Below are 26,196 nucleotides of genomic sequence, written 5' to 3' on the forward strand. Positions count from 1 at the left end.
AATGTTATCATCCGTTAGCAAGGATCCGAGGTAGACGAATTCCTCGACCACCTCGAAGGTATCCCCGTCTATCGTAACAGTGCTTCCCAGGCGGGCCCTGTCGCGCTCAGTTCCGCCCACAAGTATGTACTTTGTCTTTGACGCATTCACCACCAATCCAACTTTTGTTGCTGTTAGCTGTTGCTCCGGTAGCTGTTCAGTTTCCCAGATTCTGACTATCAGTTTGTGCAGGCAAGTGGCTAGCTTTTCCGGCCCATCTTGATGAGCTCAGCTCCGATACCATCCTTACCAGCTGCTTTATTGGTCTTTAGCTGTTGGATGGCATCCTTAACTTCCCTCAAGGTGGGGGCTGGTTGGCTTCCATCGTCCGCAGAACTGACGTAGTCATCGCCTCCGCTGCCTTGACTTTCAGTGCCTGTATTCTCAGCGCCATGCAAATGTTCCTCGTACTGCTGCTTCCACCTTTCGATCACCACACGTTCGTCCGTCTAGATGCTCCCATCCTTATCCCTGCACATTTCGGCTCGCGGCACGAAGCCTTTGCTGGAAGCGCTGAGCTTCTGATAGAACTTGCGTATTTCTTGGAAACGGCACAGCTGTTCCATCCCCTCGCACTCCGCTTCTTGCAGGCGGCGTTTTTTCGGGTACCTTGCTGCAGCGCCACCGCCCGCGCTGCGTCCTTCTCCTCCAGAATCTGTCTGCACTCTTCATCGAAACAAACGTTCTGTCGACTTCGTCCCACATACCCGACGTTGTTCTCCGCTGCGTCGTTAATGGCTTTGACTGTATTCCAGCAGTCCTCAAGAGGGGCCCCATCGAGCTCACCCTCTTCCGGCAACGCTACCTCGATCGTCGGTACCGGTACCAGCATCACCAGATAGTGGTCAGAGTCGATGTTAGCGCCACGATATGTCCTGACGTCGATAATGTCGGAGAAGTGCCGTCCATCAATCAGAACGTGGTCGATTTGTGATTCTGTCTGCAGTGGTGATCTCCAGGTGTACCGATACGGAAGGCTGTGTTGGAAGTAGGTGCTGCGAATGGCCATATTCTTGGAGGCAGCGAAATCAATTAGTCGTAGGCCGTTTTCGTTCGTCAGCCGGTGACCGCTGAACTTTGCAATAGTCGGTCACTCCTCATCTAGCCAACCTGAGCGTTCAAATCTCCTGTGAATTTTGACGTCATGGATTGGGCCGCTGTCGTATTAATGTTCCAGCTGCGCGTAGAATGCGTCCTTATCATCATTAGTGCTTCCGGAGTGTGGGCTATGGACGTTGATTATGCTGAAGTTGAAGAACCGGCCTTTGATCCTCAACCAGCACATTCTCTCTTTGATCGGCCATTACCCGATCACGCGCCTTTGCATATCGCCCATCACTATGAAAGCTGTTCCCAGCTCCTGTGCAGCTCTGGTAGATAGTATGATTACCTCTAAACGTTCGCACCATTGATCCAACGCACCTTCCAACAAACCTCCTGCAACGCCACGATGCCGAATCCACGGTCTTTGAGTACATCGGCGAGTATGCGTGTGCTCCCGATGAAGTTGAGAGATTTACAGTTCCACGAACCGAGTTTCCAATCGCTAGTTCCTTTTCGTCGCAGTGGCCTTTGCCGATGGTTCCGGTCCGTACTCCCTTGTTGATTGTTCGTTGCGTATGTTTTTTTAAAGGCTGGCTTGCAGGGCCTGACACCAAACCCCCTAAATTTCCGGAGAACCGTTCCTCCTTATTCCCGGTAGACCATGATGCACAGTTTCACTTAGAGTCCCTCGCTGGCACTCGCTTTCCTGTCAGCATACGACCATAGTTCCCACCGGGGTTGGTTACCCGATCTTCTCTAAGGCTGCTCGTATCCCGGCCAGCACCACGAGGAGGTACACACAAAAAATAATCGTTGGTAAAATTAATAAAACATTGGTAAAATAAAGAAAATTCGTTAGTGGTTTTCAGTAGAAAGTATTGAATTGTTAAATCTACCAATGCAAAAAATGTCATCTCGGCAAGAATTTTGACAAGAGGAACTTTTTCAAAATAACATTTTCCTGTCAAAACAAAAGGTGAATTTTACATTAGAATCAACTAGTGATACTTTCAAAATAACAAGTTTTGTTCATTCTCATACACTTAACCTTCTTTTTACGACATTTATGGGGGGACGTAAACCGAATGTGACGTATTTCACTTAATTCATTGATAGTTAGATACTTTAAAATATATTCACTAGGGTGGTTCAAAAAATCGATTTTGCTCCACAGTGCTCATCTGATTCTTTACCATGTTCTGAGTGTTCTCTGAAAATTTGAGCTCATTTGGATTAAAACTGATTTAGCACAAGCCGTTGCAAGTTTGCATGCAAATTAGTATGGGGAAATTTATTTTTTCATTATACTGTTAATGACGCTTTCCCATCAAGCGCATGTTAAAAGAAAACCTACATAGCTAAAAGGAATACTCAACAGCTTTCACTCAGTGAAAACCGCGTCTTAATTAATCGTTCCAATAATTAGTAATCGAATTTAATCTAAACCGTGATTTTCTGGAGCTAATTGCATAACTCATCAACAGGCAACATTGCTGCTCGTGGCGCGAAAGATAGCACACACAAATTCAGGCTACTATGTTGCACAGCACATTTCAGTGATGCCATCAAAGAAGTTTAACGATCATGACTAAAGATTCGCAACCTGTCTTAAAATCGATTACTAATTATTGGGACGATTAATCAACATGCGGTTTTCGTTGGGTGAAAACTGTTGAGTATCCCTTTTAGCTATGTAGGTTTTCTTTTAACCTGCGCTTAATGGGGAAACGTCATTAACAGTATAATGAAAAAATAAATTTCCCCATACTAATTTGCATGCAAACTTGAAACGGTTTGTGCTAAATCAGTTTTAATACAAATGAGCTCAAATTTTCAGAGGACACTCAGAACATGGTAAAGAATCAGATGAGCGCTGTGGAGCAAAATCGATTTTTTGAACCACCCTAATATTCACTTGTGTCTTACATGAGGTATTGTAAGACCTCTCAAAATCCAGGCATATGAGATGTCATAAGATCTCCAAATTGTCCAGGAGTTTGAATCAAATGGTCTACCGAATCAACCAAAGCCTTCATGATGTCCCAAGCCGTGGAATCAACTCAATTATGTTCTCCGAGGATTTTTCTTTCATTTGCGTCTCAAAACAAGACATATGAGGTGTTGTAAGATCTCCAAATAGTCCTGGGGTTTGAATCAAATGGTCTACCGAATCATCCAAGGCTTCCATGGTGTCCCCAGCCTCGGTGTCAACCCAATTTTATCCTCCGATTATTTGCCTTTCACTTGAGTCTTCAATTCTTGCATGTATAAAGTTGTAAGATCTCCAAATTGTCCTGGAGTTTGAATCAAATGGTCTACCGAATCTACTGAGGCTTGCATGATGCCCTCAGCCGCGGTATCATCCCAATCATGCCCTTCGAGTATTTGTCTTACACTTACGTCTCAAGTACAGATATATGAGATGTTTTAAGGATTCAAAATTGTCCTGGAGTTTGAATCAAATGGTCTACCGAATCAACTAAGTCTTCCACAATGTCGCCAGCTGCGGTGTCAACCCAATTTTGTCTTTTGAGTATTGGTCTTCCACTAACGTCTCAAATACACGCATATGAGATGTTGTAAGATCTCCAAATTGTCCTGGAGTTGAAATCAAATGGTCTATCGAATCAACCAAAGCCTTCATGATGTACTAAGTCGTGGTTTCAACTCCATATTGTCCTCCGAGGATTTGTCTTTCACTTGCGTCTTAAAACAAGACATAAGAGATCAAATTGTTCTTCAAATTGTCCTGAAGTTTGAATCAAATGGTCTACCGAATCTACTGAGGCTTGCATGATGTCCTCAGCCGCGGTGTAATTCCAATCAAGCCCTGCGAGTATTTGTCTTTCATTTGCGTCTTAAGTCCAGGTATATGAGATGTTTTACGAATTCCAAATTGTCCTGTAGTTTGAATCAAATGGTCTACCGAATCCACCAAGGCTTCCACGATGTCCCCAGTCACGGTGTCAACCTAATCTTGACTTCTGAGAATTAGTCTTCCACTTACGTCTCAAAAACAGGCATATGAGATGTTGTAAGATCTCCAAATTGTCCTGAAGTTTAAATCGAATGGTCTATCGAATTAACCAAAGCCTTCATGATGTCCCAAGCCGTGGTATCAACTCAATTATGTACTTGTTGTTGTATGTACTGTCTTTCACTCGCGTCTCAAAACAAGACATATGAGGTGTTGTAAGATCACCAAATTGTCCTGAAGTTTGAATCAAATGGTCTAATGAATCAACTAAGGATTCCATGGTGCCTCCAGCCGCCGTATCAACCCAATTATGTCCTTCGATTATTTGTCTTTCACTTACGTCTTAAATCCAGGCAAATGAGATGTTTTATGTTTTAAGATCTTTGAATTGTCCTGGAGATTGAATCAAATGGTCTACCGATTCAAACAAGGCTTTCACGATGTCCCCAGCCACGATGTCAACCCAATTTAGTCTTCTGAGTATTAGTCTTTCACTTGCGTCTCAAAACAAGACATATGAGGTGTTGTATGATCTCCAAATTGTCCTGGAGTTTGAATCAAATGGTCTACCATATCAATTTAAAATCCAATTTAGTACTATGAATCAAAACGGTTATAAGCAAGTTTTTTTAAAAGAGATAACAGCCTTTTGGTTACGCGTGTTGACCGTAAGGCTTATATTTCATGGATGGATGATATTCATGGATGATCTGAAACAATAGTTGAATCCGTGTTCACTTTGGTTCTATGGATCAAAAAGGGCATGGTCCAAATCATATGTGTCCGGATTAAGTCATAATCCAATTGCTACAACCATTTTTGTCTGACTTGTGCTGCTCGGGTTGTTACCGCGGCTTGGACATCATGAAGGCCTTGGTTGATTCGGCAGACCATTTGATTCAAACTCCAGGACAATTTGAAGATCTTACAACAAATCATATGCCCAGATTAGAGACGCAAGTGAAAGAGAGATACTCGGAGAACATAATTGGGTTGATTCCGCGGCCGTTGACATTATAGAAGCCTCGGTTGATTCGGTAGACCATTTGATTCAAGCTTCAGGACAATTTGGAGATCCTAAAACAACTCATATGCCCGAATTTGAAACACAAGTGAAAGACCAATACTCTGAAAACATAGATGAGTTGATACCACGGCTGGAGACATCAGCAGCCTTTGTTGATTCAGTAGAGCATTTGATTCAAACTCTAGGACAATTTGGAGATCTTGGAACATATCATATGCCTCCATTTGAGGCGCAAGCGAAAGACAAATACTCGGAGTACATAGGTTGGTTGTTACCATGGCTGGAGACATCATGAAAGCCTTGATTGATTCGGCATACCATTTGATTCAAACTCCAGGACGATTTGAAGATCTTACAAAATATAATATGCCCAGATTAGAGATGCAATTGAAAGACAGATACTCGGAAGACATAATTGGATTGATACCGCGGCTGAGGACATCATCGAGGGCTTGATTGATTCGGTAGACCATTTGATTCAAACTCCTAGACAATTTGGAGATCTTACACAATCTCAGATGTCTGGATTTGAGACGCAAGTGAGAGAAAAATACTAGAAGGACATAATTGGGTTGATATCGCGGCTGGGGACATCATGAAAGCCTTGATTGATTCGGCAGACCATTTGATTCAAACTCCAAGACGATTTGGAGATCTTACTACATCTTATATGTGTGGTTTTGAGACGCAAGTGAATAAAAAATTCTCGGAGGAAATAATTTGGTTGATACCGCAGCTGGGGAAATCATGGAAGCCATTGTTGATTCGGTAGACCATTTGATTCAAACTCCTAGACAATTTGGAGATCTTACAAAATCATATCATATGCTCAGATTAGAGACGCAAGTGAAAGACAGATTCTCGGAGAACATAATTGGGTTGTTACCGTGGCCGTTTACATCATAGAAGCCTTGGTTGATTCGATTGACCTTTTGATTCAAACTCCAAGACAATTTGGAGATCTTACTACATCTTATATGTGTGGTTTTGAGATGCAAGTGAATAAAAAATACTTGGAGTAAATAATTTGGTTGATGCCGCGGCTGGGAAAATCATGGAAGCCATTGTTGATTCGGTAGACAATTTGATTCAAACTCCTAGACAATTCGGAGAGCTTACAAAATCGTATAAGTCTGGATTTGAGATGCAAGTGAGAGAAAAATACTCGGAGGGCATAATTGGGTTGATACCGCGGCTGGGGACATCATGAAAGACTTGATTGATTCGACAGACCATTTGATTCAAACTCCAGGACGATTTGGAGATTTAACAACATATCATATGCCCGGATTAGATACGCAAGTGAAAGTCAGATTCTCGGAGAACATAATTGTATTGATACCGCGGTCGTTTACATCATAGAAGCCTTGATTGATTCGGTAGACCTTTTGATTTAAACTCCAGGACAATTTGGAGGTCTTTCAACATCTCATATGCCTATATTTGAGACGCAAGCGAAAGACAAATACTTAGAGGACACAGTTGAGTTGTTACCACGGCTGGGGACATCATGGAAGCCATTGTTGATTGCGTAGACCATTTGATTCAAACTCCATATCAATTTTGAGACCTTACAACATCTCATATGCCTGAATTTGAGACGCAAGTGAAAGACATATACTTGGAGGACATAATTGAGTTGTTACCGTGGCTGGGAACATCATGAAGGCCTTGGTTGATTCGGCAGACCATTTGATTCAAACTCCAGGACGATTTGGAGATCTTACTACATCTCATATGTCTGGATTTGAGACGCAAATGAAAGAAAAAAACTCGGAGGACATAATTGGTTTAACACCGCGGCTGGGGACATCATGGAAGGCTTGGTTGATTCGGTAGACCATTTGATTCAAACTCCTGAACAATTTGGAGACCTTACAATATTTCATATGCCTTGATTTGAGACGTAAGTGAAAGACGTATACTTGGAGGACATAATTGGGTTGTTACCGCGGCCAACCATTTGATTCAAACTCTAGGACAATTTGGAGATCGTAGAACAACTCATATACCTACATTTGAGACGCAAGTGAAAGACAAATACTCGGAGGACATATTTGGGATGAAACCACGACTGAGGAGTCTAGGGAATTCTAGGATGACCTGGAGAGGAACGGCTGTTTAAGGAATATTGAGATTGGTTTAGTAGATCATATAGATCATGAACCATTTTTGAAAAGAGATAACAGCCCTTAGGTTACGCGGGTAGACCTCAAGAACAAATAATCCAAGGAATTCTTGGATGACCTAGAACGGAATTTGGTTTAAATCATCAAATAGGGCATGAACCATTTTAAAAAAGAGATAACAGCTCTTTCGTTACGCTTGTAGACCTTAGGTCTTTGGTTACGCGTGTAGACTCCAGGAAATTCTTTGATGACCAGGAATGGAACAATTGTTGAAGGCAAATGATAATATACAAAGCATCTACTTTGTTCTTTGGATTGAAAAGAGGGCCTTCTTATAGGCTTACTTTTGGATGTCGATAATGTTTCAAATTCTTTTTACGTCATGTGCCGTAAAAAGGAGGCCGTAAAACAAAGTGACGTATAAAAAACTGCCGTAAAAAGAGGGTTGAGTGTATTTACATTTGCATTTTTAATTTTAATTTTCCGAAAATAAATAAAAAACATTCAAAAATCATAATTTTGTTGATATTTTTAAATCTTTATTAACCTTTTGCAAGCAACATTATTTAGTTTACACTCGAATTATATTTTTTAGATTCTGTGCCACGGGGTTGCATTTTGGGATGGCGGCGATCGTTGATGTAATTCATTGTTCTGCTTTCCGATGGCATTATATCGCGAATGCTTTATTGTTTGTTGTAATTTCAGAAGCAGCTTCGGCCTATGTTTAACATTCATACTATTTGAATTTTTGATAATTATTTTTACGAAATTTATAGTGATGGTGTTTCGCCTGTAGGTTGCCACTTTGTATAATGGTTTGAAAGAAATTTTGCTTCCTTCTGATAGAAGGCTCGGAGACCCATAGTGTTATATACAAATCGACTCAGCTCGACGAACTGAGATGATGTCTGTATGTGTGTGTATGTGTACAAAAAATGTGAAACAAACTCTTTTGTACTTGGCATTATCCGATTTTCTCGCAATAAGTTGCATTCGACGCAGATTGTGGCCTTGTTAGACCCTATTGAAAATTAGACCGATCACACAGTGCGTTCCAGAGTTATTAAAAAACATTGTTTTTTTTTCAGTTCAATCAAAGTTAATTGTCTATTTTCGGGGATTAAACCACCCGACTTGGACATTAATTTACAATGTTGTGAAAACTCATATGTGAATATGTACGTTATGTGGAAGATATTGATTTGGAAAATGTATTGGAGGTAACCACTTTCCCTTCGATGGGACTCGAACCCATGACCCTACAGTACGCTAGACTGGTGCTTTAACCAACTAAGCTCTACAAAGGACCTCCGTCGGCCTTCGCAACCTAGCGGCTACACATAACGGCTCATATTCACATATGAGTTTTCACAACATTGTTTTTTTCTCCAAGGGAAAAAAAAATCCAAAATAAAAAAAAAAACTTTTTTTTACAAACTGCTGCAATGCATTCAAATGAACGCAAATAAATGTGGATTGATGGAAATAACTGAATCTATCTCCCTAAAGTGCAATTTAGACCTCTTGTATGTGCTTTTCTTGTTACATTTTACAATACACGAGAAAGGCACCATCATCGCTAGGTGGATTATTCTGTTTTTTTTTTATAAAAACTTCCAATAGCGTGTGCCTGCGTGTGCACAGTCAATTTTTTAATCAAATCAGCTCAAAATTTGAAAGGCCGCCAAAAATGACAAAGGTAGTCGTCTAAGTAGATATTGGGAAGCGAAAAAGTCAATATTTTAATCACTCCGCATATTTTAATTTACTTATAGCTTTTCAGATTTGTGTACATTCGCTACATGGTTTATTGTTCGAGGTTTTGATGAACTTGCACGTGCAACGATCGACGCTGAACGATAAACTCAATCGAGGGTCCCAACTGGCATACCTTAGTAAGCCAGTTTGTTTGCCCTCTCCCAGCCATGCATATCTGATTCAACTGGAAACAGACAGTGCAATGCAATGGAGAACCATGGAGTCGGTTTTTGTTATTTCTCTCCAGTCAATCAAATTTATGCTCCTACAAAGCAAAGCTAGTCACCTCAGGCTCAGGCCTGTGTGCTGTGTCAGTCAGTCGCGAACCGCGTAGAAAGTGAGAACAACGACGCATGGGTGGAAAGCACCTACGATAACTGAACAATACCTCGACCAATGGGTGGTGAACCTACTGGAAAAGAGCAAATAAGAGTAAACGAAAAGAAGAATAAAAGAGAACAAACAATCGCGTGAGACCTCTGAGAGCGACAAAACGGTGCGTTGATTTTCCAGCTTTTCGTTGCCCGAAAACATAACGGTCCCAAGCGCCAAGCAGCTTACAAGTGGCTTTCCGAACCACATCAGAGGCACATTCAAGTTGACGCGTTGTTTTCTCCGGGAAACTTTCTCACTCGTTTCGCTACTTTGTGCGCCGCGCTTGAGGGGCACTCTGCCTGGCGCTCGTCGTCATTCGCGTCGTAGTCGTGGCCTGGCCGGGGGATAGAGCTCTCGAGAGATCGCTCTCGGCGTGGTGCGTTCTCATTTCCGATCGCGAAGTGCGCTTTTTGTATTACTATTTTCTTGGAGTTCAAGTCCAAGATCTTGTGCGCGGGGCAAATCGGTGGTTCAACAGCCAGCCAGTGACCAACTTGTGCTTGTGCAGCGTTCAGTCGGTGCGGAATTCGTTGAACTCTTTCTCGGTCCTCTCGCGAGCTTCACCGTGTTTCGAGCAACCCAGGAGGAACAGGGCCTGAGTGGGGCGGCCAATATCGCGCACTGTGTTCCCGTTGTTCGGGGAATTGAAATTGTAATTGATTTTATCTCCCTCGGAATATCTGCTGATGTTTTGTGTATTGGAAATCAGTTTATTTGTTTGATTGGTTTAGGTGCTCTAGTTATTGAGTAATGACCTAAATGTTAGTGCTGAAGTTTGATTCAACTTTCTTTTCTGTTTGCAATATCAATATCTAAGAGTGCTGTGACTTAGGTGATGGGAATTACAATGCACAAATAGATTTTTGTATAGGAAATGTCGTGTTTCTTTTTATGAAAATTCTAGTTTTTGATGTTTCATTTCCTTATTGTTCATCGTTTATCTTTTATCTCTTATCAAATTCAAGTGTATATAGAATTGTAGTGACACTATTCGATGCAACATTTCCTAGGAGTTGATGGTGTGTTTATACAAGGTTCTGTTATCAGTATCGTGTGTTGAGTGTTGGTGAAAGATAAAAATACAAGTTCGCTATTATCAGGCCAAATAGACGGCCCTTGGTTTGCAAAGTAGAGTGTGCTTGACCAAGAAAACGATGAGTTGTTCGGTATCTGTCTCGGGCTAATGAAATTTCACGGATCAACTGCGAGTGCATTAATTTTTACCGTTCTCCTCAAATTGTGGAGAAAACACGCCAAAGGAAGAAGCCCGTACCAAACCGAACCAAACATAGAATTTCAATCTGTAGTGTGTGATTCAGTGTGAGTGGGGTGCACATAGAAAATAGACCAACCAGACCCGATCCCATCGGAGTATACACCGCACTTTAATTAGATTCCTCTTTCTTGGAATCGTCGATCCTGATTTCTTCGGTTTTGATTGTCTGAACAGGCGCGTGTGCGACGCATCCAAACCCAAATGCCTTTGTTCAACAAAAAGAGTGCAAAAATCTCTAACCCATCCCCTCCCATGACGAAAGATCCTCACCAGCATCATTTGTACGAGAACAACAACAGCTACAGCGGCAACGGCAAGAATCTGGCAGGCAGCACGACGATGCCTACGGCGCCGCACATCGATGACCTGAACGGCAGCCACGAGAGCAACGTGACCAAGCCGCAGCTCGTGTTCAACTGCCAGCTGGCCCACGGCAGTCCAACGGGGTTCATCACCGGGTTTGCCAGCGTCAAGGAGCTGTACCAGAAGATCGCCGAATGCTACGATTTTGCGATGGATGAGGTAAGTGGACAATTATGGCTATCCGTGTACCTATTGCTGATGTGATATATGTACGTGTGTTGGGTTTTCTCCCGTGTTTTTGCGCTTCCCTTTTATCTTATCGCGATTAATATGGGTTTGCTTACAGTCACAGTTACGATGAATGGTTGTTGAAGATGATCACTTGTGCGGTTCGAATTTTTCCTGATACTATGCGTTTTTATCGTTGTAAATGTATTTTTCATTCAGCTAAGATTAATGTGATTATAGTTTTGAGTTGATTGACACAATTAAGCGTAAATTATATTGTCTTGCGATCCGTGGTAATTATCTCCCTTTTTCTTTCATCAACTCTGCAAACACAATGATCATGCACTTTATTTATATTCAACATTTATGAGACTTCTGAATTGGACTAAAGTTCTGAATTATTGATTTTATGTACTGCTGATAATATGATGTTATAGCAGTAGGTAGAACGTTTGCCTTTCTGATAAAATTTAATTGAGGAATTCTTTTAATGAACAAAGTTAGTTGATATATTTTGTAGTACCTATTTGATATTCCATCAACTTATTCGTGATCTTTGTTCAACCTACCCCTCCATTATATTTACCTCATGACGTTTATGCAGTTGGCATAAAATGGATTATCATTATCTCCTCTCTATAATCGGCTTTGGATTGAGATGCGTTTTGATAACGCTGTTGAATTGAATAAAAATTAAATTGATTTAAACAATTTGAGGTGTCGATAATATATGATAGATTGCAAGGAATATTTATTGATCTAGATTATGGAGAGCCAAAATAATCATATTTTTGCTTATTATTAATGATAGCAGCGAACAAGTTTAATTAATTTGACGTATACGTCATGCCCTGAGATTAGGCTTAAAGCCTATTTATATTACGCTATTTATGATAATAAATATCATCATAAAGAGTAACTTAATGCCAAAGCCTATACATTGAATTTTCTTTCTCATATTTGACACGATAATACTATATTATTTTAATAAATGTAATCTTAACAGGCTATGTAAGTTTTTCATAGTGTAACCTAAGGTCAATCGACAAATTTCAAATATTGACGTGCTTCTTGTGGTACTTAGTATAGAACGTGTTCATATCATATTCTCACATGGGACATTCTTTCTGTTCTAGAGTAAGTCCTATCATTCAAGAAATTCCTGAAGTTAATCCAGAAAGCATACATTTGATGCCATAAATCCTCTTAGTATCCCTTAGTAACTGTTAAGTTTTATAATGGTTTATTAATTGAAGTCTTGTAGCATGAGCATGAGCATGAGCCCACGGTTGCTACTCCGTTATTGCCAGGCCAGCTGTAATTACACAGAGAACCAACAGATGACGTTTGGGACTAACATCATCCTCAATGTGTAAAAACTGGTGACCCAATATACAGCAATACCAGCGCCGGCCGTGTCCAAATGCAGGTCAATTAAGGAATGGGTAGGAAAGTGTTGACGTGATACTCGCTTTGATGGAAGCCGACGAGTCATCTGCACTTCCACGAGAAATCACTGGGATGTTGGAAAATATGGGGTAGGACATGTAGCGGGGTTCGTCTTGGTAAACGGTATTCTGTGTATAACGTGTAGTTTGACAATCGCGGACTAATTAGTTCAATTACTGACCGCACCGTAGAACAAAAATTCCGTGATCTCGAGACCGTTATGTTAAAAAAAACACGCCCGATCGCGTACTTTACATTTCCTCAATTTTCCACTCATCCTAAATGTTTAACGCATATTAATTATCATGTGATTTTTCTTCGATTTATTCTGGATTTTTTGAAACATGTTGCGAAGAGTTTGGTGATAAATTGATGTCACACGATCAAAAATACGAGCGAAAAAAAAATCGTGTAAAAACAAAATCCTGTGTATTCGAATAACTTATCGCACAAAGCAGAACAAAATCTGTGGCCTCGAGACTGTTCTACTTTTTAAGTGAACACTATTTTAAAAACTCTTTTACCTTCATGGTATCGCGACAAAGAAAAACTAATACAATGCAGGCCCGGTGACTTCTGCATACTGAGGATCGCGCTTCTACCACCGAACCGACGCACACTCAAGAACTATATCAACTTTCATTTATTACCTGGATTGTCCCGCAATTAAGAGAAAATCTCGCACAATGTAAGCTTGGTAACTTTTGCATACCGAGAAACGCGTAACTTGAACCGAACCGACGCGCACTTTAACACGATCTTTGAAGCACTATTCCAATTATAACCAGGATTTAGGGTTCGAAATGGTAGACATTGGCTTATGTCATTCGTTCCGCAATGCAGTCAAAGGAATAGAATTCATATACAAAATATTGTGTGTAATGAATCTACATGTACATAATGAATACAATTAATAAAATGAAAATAGTTGGTTTTATCAGTTTCACATGAAGAAAATTATATATGAAGAAGGTAGAATGTAATACATGCTACTAGAACATCATAACACCGACGCACCGACGTGTCACTAACGCTCTGAGACTGTCCACTACTTTTTAACGGTCATTCGCTTTTTCGAGCGATCACTCCTGTCAAATTATCCAAGATCCAACTCCATTGCAATGTTGATACACGTAGGTTGGCGGTTGAGCTACGAGAACTTTGCGAGCCATTATGAAGGTGGCGATAGTGTTTGATGATTTTTCATCATGGTTCCGTGGGCAGCAAATATGAATTATTTTCTATGTGTCCCCGTCGGTTCGTCGGTGATCATAGTTCATTATCACATTTGTTTCTGTATAGTTTATTTTTATTTGAACCCTTAAAAACGCAAGGCAATTTGTTTTAGAAATCGTCGGAAATATTTTTAACGTAAATAACCATTAAATTAATTCACATTAAACGTATTTTCAGTTTGTTGTTCTAAAACAATATTGCACATTTAAGGGTTAACAAGTTCACTGAAGGCAATATGCTTGTAAATATTTTCTGTAGCTTGATACACCTTGTAGTATATGGTGGTTCCATCAGGCACCGTATTATCACCTTTTGCATAATAGGGATGCTTAAAATTTGATCTGACCTTGATTTTTGGAACGACGATTGTGCTATTCATTCAAATTATGTTGGTCAACTTATGTATCCAATAGAAAAAAATAGGTTACTATCAATCTAATAGCAGTAACGTCAGTTGAATGAAATATGTTGAAATGAGAGAATTACTTATTCCAATTTCAAGATTAAATACAACTTTGTCTTTAGAAACGTAAAATTATTCAATTTATTTAATACATAACTTCCTTCCTACGTGAAGTAAGATATAACAATATGTAATTTGATACGTACGGAATTTTGATGTTACTAAGTATATTATTAGCATTTCAAATGCTTGGAAATGGTTCCAGATTGTACCCGATCATACATACCATACCAATATTTCAAATTCAAATGGTTATATAGTCAAAAATAATAAGCCAACAAAAAGACAAATTGGAATAAGCTCACCAAATTTCCTTGCCGTTTGAGGTCTGTCCTGTGCTAGGGTGAACAACGGGAAAGCAGGACAATTCGAACTTCATCCAAAGAGTGCATGGTCTGCTCATTGGTCATAGCTTGAAACGGCGAACAATATTTTAAGCGGCAATTTCGGCATCACGTACACTTTTTATAAACTGGACAATGAGCTCAGAATTTTTAAGCAGATCTTTGGTTGAGCGTGTAAGACTTTATTCCCGAATTTCTTGGATAACACAGGACATATGATGCGAACACGGTCTATTTTAAGTATTGCAAAGATAGTATACTATATTTGAAACAATTCGATAGACCTTTGGTTATGCGTGTAGATCTTAAGACCTTTCTCCAGAAATGTCGTGGATAACTGAACCCTTACCCTACGCATGGATAACTTAGAATAGAAAGTATTCACAAAATACATACTGTGAATACTTTTTATTCTAAGGTTCTTAATATAATGTAAAGATTGGACGTGTTTTTTGAGAAATCATTTGCGGTTTTTGGGAGCCTAAACCGGACCGGGAATCGAACCCAGCCACCTTCAGCATGACTAATGAAGGCCCCAATTTACGATGCAGCCAGTTGAAATTGAAATCAAAGATGTAACTATGAGGTTTAGAGGTTGTGCCGGAGCACAATGCCTGGGAATGGGGTAGAAGACCCAATAGTGGAGGAACTAAGCTCATTCAGCCACTATTTAGTTGCTTACACCACGTCTATATTTCATTCGGTTACTTTAAATACGTATTCCAAAGGTCATCAATTATAGTTTGAACGAAGAGTGCTCCATTCGCTGCAGAACCCATCATTGTTACCTAAATTGATACCTCCAACTATTGGTCCAGTGTTCCAATAGTTCCATTTTTTAAATTCTTGTTCCTATAGTTGCGAAGCCCATTGTTATCATATGGGACTCGCACCTATAGGAACACTACCACAACTATTGGTGCAAAGCAGAGAAAAAGATAAGGTATTTTACGGATTTTGATGCAATTTTCAACTTGTTTTCCTCTATTTCTATCAACAAATCGATAGACTATATGGGTTGCTGCGTTAAATACGTACACACGCAAAATGTTAAACTTTTACCGAGATTCGCACAGCCATGGCCCAGGAAACATGTTTTCTTGGCGAGATTTCTGTCAAGATTTCTGATAATCAGCAAATAATTTGCCGAAAATCAGCTAACAAACGCCATTTTTGCCGGAATATCAGTTATTTATTTTGCTGGTACACGGCTGTGTGGATTTTCGCCGAGCTGCAGAAATAAAAAGTAAGTAACACTACCCCAACTATAGGAACACCCATGGCTATCGGAACTTTTACCCTACCTGTAGATACCACCTCCTGATTTTTCTTCGATTGTATGTGGATACATTAAGTAGACAATGTTTTAATAAATCCAAAGGCCAAAATTACCAAAAACAAAACCGCGTAACAAGTGACCCCAGTTTAAGCATCAATGATTCAGCGTGTGAAAAAAATTTGCGGGGAGATTTTTAACTATTTTTATTGCGTTGCTAACATTTTAAAAACCATTAAAAATCTAATCAATATTAAATTGTTTGAAGGAAACATTTTGTTACATACGGCCCATATTAGCAGAAGTGAAAATATTACTTAGCTTATCACTTTTGGAATTTCGGAACAGTATTTTTTTTAACGATTAACTCCCTCCATTGGAGAAAACTATATTCAAAGTCTCCCGTTGTATGCCGTCCGGCTTCCTCAGATCACTTTCAACAATGCAGATAATTTTGAAGCTCTCAACTCGGTCGACACAAGAGTTTTGCCAAAAACTATTTACAGTAGACGTTCGATAACTGCAAGTCATTTAACTGCAATGCTTTTTAACTGCAATTCGATAGTTGCAACAGTTTTGCAGTTATCGGACCGCTAAACTTCAAACTGATGTCAGACTCAATGACAGCTGCATTGCGCTGCACATTTAGATGCACTTTTATCGCATCTGACGTCGATTGACAACCGTTTGACGTCTAGAATGCATTGCAGTAACTGAACGGCATTCGTTAACTGAAAAGTAGACATTTTGCAGTTATCGAACGGCTACTGTATCTGTATCGAAGAAAGCGAAATTTTCGTTGTCAATTTGTTTTCTATTGAAAATTGGCTAGATCTGACTATGGGCTCGGAAGTTATAGCCAAAATACCATTTCTTTGGCATGAGAAAGGCACCACAACTGCTGGGTGGATTAATCAGGGCTTTTTTCTGAATAAATTAAAACAAGATCGTTTAAATTTCGTGCTTCGTGAAAATGAAACGTCATTTAGCAGGTGGGATCGGTAAAAGAAAGATAGAACATCGTGAAACGGATCAAAACAAACCAGCAAAGAGAGTACCTTTGAACAGGGGTTTTAGATGCTGATAGAGTAATCAGATGCAGACATACCAGACATACAGACATCTGGGGCAGCAGGGACTTTGTCCAAGGGCTTGACGACCCCTCCCCATGGCCACTGCGAGTTAGACCGGGACCATCGTCCCTAACCCCTAATCCCAAGGCGTCAAGCGACCCGTGCCGAGGGGATGCATGGCCAGGGGGGTGAAATAATAAGCTAGGCCTTTAACGGAGCCTGTGGGGTACCTGGGCACCCTCCACAGTAATTGTCCCTTACCGCGTCATGCTGGGCTCTGGCGTGGTGGACCACTTTCCCGAGCAACTCGTGGGACCAAAATGGAAAACCAAGTCAATTCTTCAATAAGTGGTAGTAGTGTAGGCGACAACCCCTTCGCAAGAGGTAGGTTGTTCAGGTCTCCGCCTAGGAGGCCAGAGGCAATAGTCGGCAACTCAGTGCGCAGCGCCAGCGTGGGTTACTCAACCTTCCTCTCGGCTAAAAAAACGCCGGCCGGTGACGGCCCATGGCTTGTGGAGGCGATGAACCGCAAACGCGTTGGGCTTTCGGCCTTCGAGGTGGCGACGGAACAGCTGGACGCCATCATCGACTTTGCGTCATCGAAGCATAATATCAGCAAGGAACTCAAAAGGAGCTTGCAGAAACTTCGAAAGTCGATGCTGGACGCCAAGCTGGAGAGGGCGGTCGGGACGGCCAAGTGTAAACCCGTGAAATCGGTGGAGTCGAGGTCTACCCAGACTGAGGCCCAAGGATTCGCGGACTCGGGCAAGGTCGAATCGACCGAAGGCGTGCCAGCGAAAACGGTGGTACCAAAGTCTACCCAGACTGAGGCTCAAGTATTTGCGGGTACGTCGGGGGTGACTGCTCCAACGGAGCAGACACAAAAACGGGGGAGACAGTCTCCAGGGGATAAGCTCCCTGGGGGCCGCTCCAAAACGCGGAGGGTTACTACCCTGGGGCTGGGAAGCTGAACCCCGGCCAGGTACCTCCAAAACCGGGGGAAGAAGGACCTGGAAAGGTCCGTCCACCCAGGAAAGACGGTGGTAAGGGGTTACGGCAGGCTGAAAGTTCTCAGCCGCCTCAGACCAAGGAAATAGAGGGGGATGACGCCTCCTGGACCCTGGTCAAGAACAAGAGGAAACCGAAGACGTCAAGGACCGAAAAGAAAGCCCAGACGAACGAGGGTAGCAAGAAGTCTAGGGTAGGCGCCAATCGCTTCAGGGGCGATGTCCTAGTCATAACGGCGGACGAGGCCGAGGACGTTTTGAAGGCGATGAGGAGTGACGTCAAGCTCGGTGAACTCGGCGCCGACGTACGTCGAATATGACGTACCCGGATGGGCGAGATGATCCTCGAGCTGAAGCGGGGCGTCTCGCAAAAGGGCGCCGCCTACAAGAAGTTGGCGGAGGAAGTTCTAGGCGAGACGGCCAAGGTGAGGGCACTCACGACGGAGGTGAATCTAAGGGTTAAAGACCTGGACGAGATCACCGAAGTCGGAGAGCTCGTCACGGCACTGCGGCGACAGTGTGAAGTGGAGACGCCCATCGCAGCCGTTCGGCTACGGAAAGGTCTGGCAGGGACGCAGGTAGCATTGGTTCGGCTATCTGCAGCGGACGCCTCCAAGGTAGTCAAGTTAGGGAGCGTCAAGGTGGGATGGTCGGTATGCCCTGTGGGCATATACGAGCAACCCGAAGTTTGCTTCAAGTGCCTTGAACCGGGGCACAAACAATGGGACTGTAAAGGCCCTGACATAAGCAATCTCTGCCGACGCTGCGGTTTGGAGGGACATAAGGCACAATGCTGCACGAACCCTGCTCCCAATTGTTTGGCTTGTTCCAGCAAAGCTGTGAACAGCAAGCACCCCATGGGGGTTTCGATGTGCCCGGCGTTTAAGGTGCGTTGCGTTGTAACGGAGTATTTCGTAGATTGCATACTGATAGTTGTCATGTATATTCTTTACCTTTCTTACAATGGAATGGGATTCAATGGAAATCCAATTGGGGGTCCAAAATTATAAAACATGAAAGCTATCATTGCCGGCCACGCCCATCTTCTCCGTTACTAGGAAAGGGAAGGAAATGATGATATGACATCTACTTAACGAGAGGCCAGCAACTCACCGACGCCCTCATAGATGTCAAGGAATTGGATGGTGGGTAGGGTATGTAGTTTAGGAGTATCATTATAAGCAAATGATAGAAAATTTGTGGAAATACGTTGGGAGTGACTTTGCTAAGAAATTTATGTCACTCCATTATCCTTGCCGATGATTTTCCTCGGATGGGGCGAAGGTATTAGCCTTGCCCTGGCTAATAGCCTAGGTTTAAGCGCCTTTGCTCGCTCTCTGAAACAAAAAAAGACATTGATCCTCTGCCGCATATCTAGAGAAGTAGCCGGTTTTTATGATTTTTTTTGGGTAAAAATGTATTTATTTCTAATAAACACAGCCATTTGTTGAAACGATTTTAGATTTGCTTCTGCAATACACAAGTAATCGCAGTTTTGTTTGAGCAGTCAAGTAGCTGACCTGGATCTTGTGAAATTTGTACCGCTCGCGTCAATCCCAGTTCTTCAATATATTCGATATCGCATAGCAGCCCCCTTACGCTGCATGTTTCAAAAGGATTTGAGAGCCTCCAAAAAAACGCATTCCACACTAATTCTCACGCGAATTGATAACCATTTGGTTTTAAAAGTCTAAATGATCATTCCAAGTGAACAACTCGCTTGCTGGTAGTGCTGAACTTCAGTAATTGAACAAGTTTTAAAGTTAACTTTAAATACGTTGAAGTCATAACCAGCAACAAATTACCGATGCTAAAGGCATCTGAGATGGAATCAAAACAAGCCGATCGGCAATCGTAGCTTAGGGTAATAAATACCGTTTGCCATAATACGTATGCCAATTAAGCTGTGCCCATTCTTACTTGAATTTGCCCTCCAACAATTAACTAATCCATGCTCAAATTGAATTTCAAAAGTTTTTTCCCTTTGGCTGCACAATTTTCAATCACTTTAATTCTCGAGTCAACCCCATGTTCGGTGCGCCTGTGCCTGTGCCGGGCTGGGAACGCGCATTTAAGCTTGTTAGTGCCCCGCCGAAGCTTCGTCATCATCGATTCGCACCGCTAAAACCGCTTTTCTGTCAATTACACTTCGGTTGGTGGATAGTTTCTATTTTTGCTACCGTTTCCTTCGGCTGAAAATTCGTTGACCTTGTTTCGGTGTTTCACAAAACAAAAAGAAACAAAATTGTTTGGTTTTTTTTTTATTTCTGTGTCGCAATGTGAGCAATGTGGTTTGGTTGTACTCTTCGTCCAGGAATGGGGCGCCGTGCATGTTATTGACCATTACATGCTGCTCGATCCGTCACTCTGGCGAGGAGGCATCATTTCGTGAAAATCATCGAGCATCATTCATTGCCTTTCATTACGACACTCTGCATAAACAGCTGCCACGAGAAAAAGCAACTTGTTCTCATTTTTTTAAAATAATTTACATTAAACTGACTCAGGTCTGACGCAGTTTTGCAACTTAAATGCGTCGCGGATATTATTTTGGGGCTCACAAGCTTAATTCGATTTAGTTATATTGTGTTGGGCTTCGTCATCCACAAAAAAAAATAAAGTTACAAGTTACTTACTGACTAATTTACATCTGGTCAATCAAGTGGAAAATGTTCAATTGAACAATATACTTTGTTACTGCTTGGTTGAATTCTGAATTCTGAACACATATCGTATTTCGTCTACTACTCGAATATTTCTCTAACGTTTTTTTAGTCGATGGAGTTTTAAGGAATTGCAGATGCAAACTATTTTCCAGATGAGGGTAGTCGGCCTTGGTCGGGTTTATACAATTGTAGGTAGAAATTGGAACAGACATAGAATAAATATTGAAATGAGCAGTAGCAGACGAACGAGCGTAGTTTATTAGAAGGCCTGTTTCACGCAAATTGATACCTACACAGTGTCAGTCTATTCCATCACTATCACCATAGCCAAGAAGAAGACTACTCTACTTATTTCCACCACTTTGATTGGTCTTAAATATACACATCACAAGATACTTTTGACTAGATTTATTCACTTTCATTAAAATATCTTGATAAACGTATATAAAATCTCCCCCTGGTTAGCAACATTATTACGCCAGACAGAGTCATTCAACTCGGAACGATTGTAATTCTACGCCATTCACATCTTCTCAAATGATGAGGTCCAAATGCATGCTATGTAGTGCACGCTATTATCTAGTGTGACAATTTGAACCCTGGGACCCCTCACGCTTGTGATTATAAATCCAGGGGCAACGCACAGTGAATGAAAAACAAGCTTCATCAAGTCCGTACAAAATATCAAACTGGTCAGATCTGCATGGCTCGATGGAAAGTAGTTGTTTGAAAAGTTGCAGCTACAAAATTGCGCTTTTTGAAGCTCTGCTCTGACACACGCCGAGTGGAGGCAAGTAGTCGCAACGTTCGCTGCCCCTGCGCTGGTCGCCTGGTACCTACATGGGTGAGTAATGAAACGAGCGGGCTTTGGTCGGTCGCTATGAGAGCAGCTAGAGTAATAGCGGAGATCAACCATATGTGATAAGTGATTCCAATCAAACTGCAAGATAAATTGCCGAGACAACGACGACAAGAGAAGGAAGCCAGTCGGTGGACTTTTGGAGTCCTCCGCTACCACCGTGCGAAGTCTGCACGGAAGCTCGGATTGTTGCTCCGTGCAGTTGGCTCGCTAGCAGTGGAATGTTCACTTTTGGTAGACAAACCAGACGTCAACCATGATGCGGTGACCACAATCGGGTTGGTAATATAATTTCACTTTAAATTGGCCCCACGAAGATGTGGTTGCACCGGCTATAAACAGGTTGTGCTAGTCAGCGACGTGAAAAGTGGATTGAAATTTCACTCTCGACTAAATGACACGAAGAGAAGATTGATCATTGTGTTGATGTGTGTGGCACGTGCTAAGTATTTCTCTCTTAACTTTTCAAAAGGACCTAAGTAACATTTTTTTCATGAATTAATTTGAGTACCGGAATCAAAAGCTTTCATATTAGTCTGTTGATTGCACTATTCAAATTAAATCATGAAAAAAAAATGTTGCTTAGGTTATTTCGAAAAGTTAAGCGAGATTTGCTTACAATCATCGGAACTGGAGGCTACTCGTTTTTGTTTCACGTTTGTAAATCCTAATGTAATATGATTGTCCTTTTTCGCCTGAACTGCTTTGTTTGGGGTGTTGAAACCTCGAGGCCAAAAGGGACATTACTTTAAAATGAGATGTCAGGGACAGGATGAAAAAAATTCCACTCTATCATCGAATTTATGTTAGTTACGTTAAATGCTAGTTCACGCTGTTTTGCTTATAACATGTCCATGCAAAATCACAGTAACAAAGAACAAAACAAAACACGTTCACGCCTTCCGCAAAGCTTGCAAATTAACAATGATATGGAAATGTTAATATCATCCTCCAAACTTAAAGGTACATGTTCATGGTTAACTTACACAGCATAACAAGATTTTGTCCACAACACCAAACAATGTATCCCTAGTAGATTTTGGTTAGCTGAATCCGACTTCACTGTCTTCAGATTTGCTCTAACACGTTGAGATTTTTAGATACACCTCGATTCATGTCGTAAAATCAATGGTTTTGGGCATTCTAAAACGGCCTTCGATATCCCTATAAAAATAATTACTAGTCAATCAAGGTCCAAAATGGGATCACATAAATGTAATCTTCCAAAATGTGGTGAATTTTGAGCGATTTAAAGAAAATAAGAGTCATTTTCTTCAATTTTAGTTATTTAAAGTTATACAGCGGTGTTCGGATAATGATGATGATGATGATGATGATGATGATACTACCATCTATTGTAGCAAGGCACCTGCCAATAGCACTGGTCATATCTGACAAACGATTTGTTCCTGATTATATTATTGTTAGTATTTCATCAAACTCCTGTATGAAGGGCCAAAAATGGGTGGGGTGGTTCCATAAGCAAATACGCTTATGCAAAATCCACGGGATGAGTAGAGAATCTCCTTCCAGAAGAAAGTTCGTACAATAAATAATATAATTAAGCCCTCGTTCCCCAGATTGACCCAATAGATGGGGAGAAGAGCCCGCCCTTTATCCACGAAATGTTAACAATAGGAAGTTGGCAATTCCACTCTTCCTATCCAAATCGCTTCAATTGGGTGCCCTGATGGTTTATTTTGAATTTATAGTCATATAGTTTCAATATACGTTAATAATAAATACAATGGAATTTTCTCACCAAATTTCAAATCGTTCGACCTGGTTTGACCACAAGATCCTTTCTCCAATAATAGATAATAGCACCAAAACCACAATTTTTATATTATGTAAGTTTTTATAGTTTGTATATTTCTGGGAAACAATTGAATGAGTAGTTACTAACTTGATTATAGGTTATAAAGGATACTAGAAGATTATAGAAATAATATGAATTGTGGAATATGACATTTAAATTGAACAATATGTCAAAAAAAGCTTTGATAGCTATTTGACCTAGTATGTCATTTTTCAACAAGTTGTTCAATAAATTTGATATTTTGTGTATGTCAATCATATTTGTAGTTCACTGCTTAAGTTTTATCTCATTCGGTCATCGGGGAAAATTGGGATAAATGATCAAAAGGACAAAACGTCGAGTGAACAAGTTTTAAAAAACTTCAATGAAATCTACCTGATTGAAACTAAATCACTTGTCATAAGACGAGTTTGTACAATCCCATTGAATTCTACCACTTAATTGTATCTTGACAGATACGTATTTCGACCTCAACTGTAAGGTCGTCTTCAGTGTCTCGTACTTGACACGACTTGAGAAGTACGAGACACTGAAGACGGCCTTACAGTTGAGGTCGAAATACATATCTGTCAAGATACAATTAAGTGGTGGAATTCAATGGGATTGTACAAACTCGTCTTATGACAAGTGAAGACATTCCACTAAAAAGCTCAAAATAATTTCCTCATAAAACTAAATGTTAAATAATTTGTTAATAATATGCTTGTGATCTAAAATCTAGAGTCTAAAGGTTTGAAAGCCTCCATTTGAGAGACATGATGGTTTTTTTCTTCGAAAAGCTCAGTTGTTTCATTTCACGAGGATTGGTAGCATCCTTCTACGCTTCTCGGAAGCTTCCTTCCTTGTAAGAGGTCCAGAAGCCTCCTTTCAAGAGGCCCGGAAGCCTCCTTTCAAGAGGCCCGGAAGCCTTTTTTCAAGAGGCCTGGAAGCCTCCTTTCAAGAGGCCTGGAAGCCTCCTTTCAAGAGGCCTGGAAGCCTCCTTTCAAGAGGCCTGGAAGCCTCCTTTCAAGAGGCCTGGAAGCCTCCTTTCAAGAGGCCTGGAAGCCTCCTTTCAAGAGGCCTGGAAGCCTCCTTTCAAGAGGCCTGGAAGCCTCCTTTCAAGAGGCCTGGAAGCCTCCCTTACAGGGAGCCTGGCAGCCTCCTTTCAAGAGGCCTGGAAGCCTCCTTTCAAGAGGCCTGGAAGCCTCCTTTCAAGAGGCCTGGAAGCCTCCTTTCAAGAGGCCTGGAAGCCTCCTTTCAAGAGGCCTGGAAGCCTCCTTTCAAGAGGCCTGGAAGCCTCCTTTCAAGAGGCCTGGAAGCCTCCTTTCAAGAGGCCTGGAAGCCTCCTTTCAAGAGGCCTGGAAGCCTCCTTTCAAGAGGCCTGGAAGCCTCCTTTCAAGAGGCCTGGAAGCCTCCTTTCAAGAGGCCTGGAAGCCTCCTTTCAAGAGGCCTGGAAGCCTCCTTTCAAGAGGCCTGGAAGCCTCCTTCAAGAGGCCTGGGAGCCCCCTTTCAAGAGGCCTGGGAGCCTCCTTTCAAGAGGCCTGGAAGCCTCCTTTCAAGAGGCCTGGAAGCCTCCCTTTCAAGAGGCTTGGAAGCCTCAGGAAGCCTCCTTTCAAGAGGCCTCAGGCCTCCTTTCAAGAGGCCTGAAGCCTCCCTTCAAGAGGCTCAGGCCTCCTTTCAAGAGGCTCAGGCCTCCTTTCAAGAGGCTCAGGCCTCCTTTCATGAGGCTCAGAAGCCTCCTTTCAAGAGGCTCAGGAAGCCTCCTTTCAAGAGGCTCAGGCCTCCTTTCAAGAGGCCCGGAAGCCTCCTTCAAGAGGCTCAAGCCTCCTTTCAAGAGGCTCAGAAGCCTCCTTTCAAGAGGCTCAGAAGCCTCCTTTCAAGAGGCTCGAAGCCTCCTTTCAAGAGGCCTCAGAAGCCTCCTTTCAAGAGGCTCAGAAGCCTCCTTTCAAGAGGCTCCAGCCTCTTTTCGAGAGGCCTGGAAGCCTCCTTTCAAGAGGCCCAGAAGCCTCCTTTCAAGAGGCTCAGAAGCCTCCTTTCAAGAGGCTCAGAAGCCTCCTTTCAAGAGGCTCAGAAGCCTCCTTTCAAGAGGCTCGGAAGCCTCCTTTCAAGAGGCTCGGAAGCCTCCTTTCAAGAGGCTCGGAAGCCTCCTTTCAAGAGGCTCGGAAGCCTCCTTTCAAGAGGCTCGGAAGCCTCCTTTCATGAGGTTCGGAAGCCTCCTTTCAAGAGGCTTGTCAGCCTCGTATTCAGCTAGCCAAAATCTACCGAAGACACAGTATTTGGTTCTGAGGACACTCAAAATGTTAAATTTGGTTCACCTGTGTTAGAGGCGAAAGCAAGTGGAGAGATATTAGCATCTACACTGATACTCTTCCCTTCCTCTTCATATGGAATCTTGACAGAAGAATGATCATGAGATTCATGTCGTCACAAATATTATCCTTCATTCGCTTTCAAGTGCAATCATTGTAAAAGCAGAAGTAATACACTAATTTCGTTAATTATAGCTTCCAAATTTGTTGGATCGTGAAAAAGCTTTACCTACACTGTCGTAATCTGAAAAAGTGACTTTTTAACCATTTTCCGAAAATGGTGTTAACGTGTAGTACTCATCGAGCTCTTTAACAGAAAAATGGAAAACTAGTATGTTGTAATTTGGCGCATACGTCACTTTTTCAGATCATGGCAGTAAGTCTCGATAATAAAGACATAAAAAAAAAACTTCGTGAGCCTGCAGCAGGAAGTTCTGTCGCAAATAGAGGCTTTCCAACCCCGAACCGTTTCCCCCTTTATAAGCGGTTCCACTATCTTTTTCGGTTTTCACTTACAAGGCCTCGCATCTATCTTTCAAACTCACTTGCATCGTTTC

At 41.7% G+C, this 26,196-nt stretch overlaps 1 protein-coding gene across 2 annotated transcripts in view; it reads left to right on the forward strand.

Moving 5' to 3' along the window:
• Positions 1-9,307: 9,307 nt before the first annotated feature.
• Positions 9,308-26,196, forward strand: part of LOC134204298 (PDZ domain-containing protein GIPC3-like) — a 79,366-nt gene continuing 62,477 nt past the window's right edge. Inside the window, exons 1-2 of one of the 2 annotated variants that reach the window (XM_062679116.1) lie at positions 9,308-10,004; positions 10,803-11,150. In XM_062679116.1, the coding sequence (XP_062535100.1) occupies positions 10,830-11,150 (321 nt within the window). In that variant the 5' untranslated portion in view covers positions 9,308-10,004; positions 10,803-10,829. Of the gene's footprint in view, positions 10,005-10,317; positions 11,151-26,196 lie in introns of both variants that reach the window. The other variant, XM_062679115.1, reaches the window with a different exon arrangement.

This window comes from Armigeres subalbatus, unplaced genomic scaffold, assembly GCF_024139115.2.
Source record: "Armigeres subalbatus isolate Guangzhou_Male unplaced genomic scaffold, GZ_Asu_2 Contig515, whole genome shotgun sequence".
Classification (NCBI taxonomy): domain Eukaryota; kingdom Metazoa; phylum Arthropoda; class Insecta; order Diptera; family Culicidae; genus Armigeres; species Armigeres subalbatus.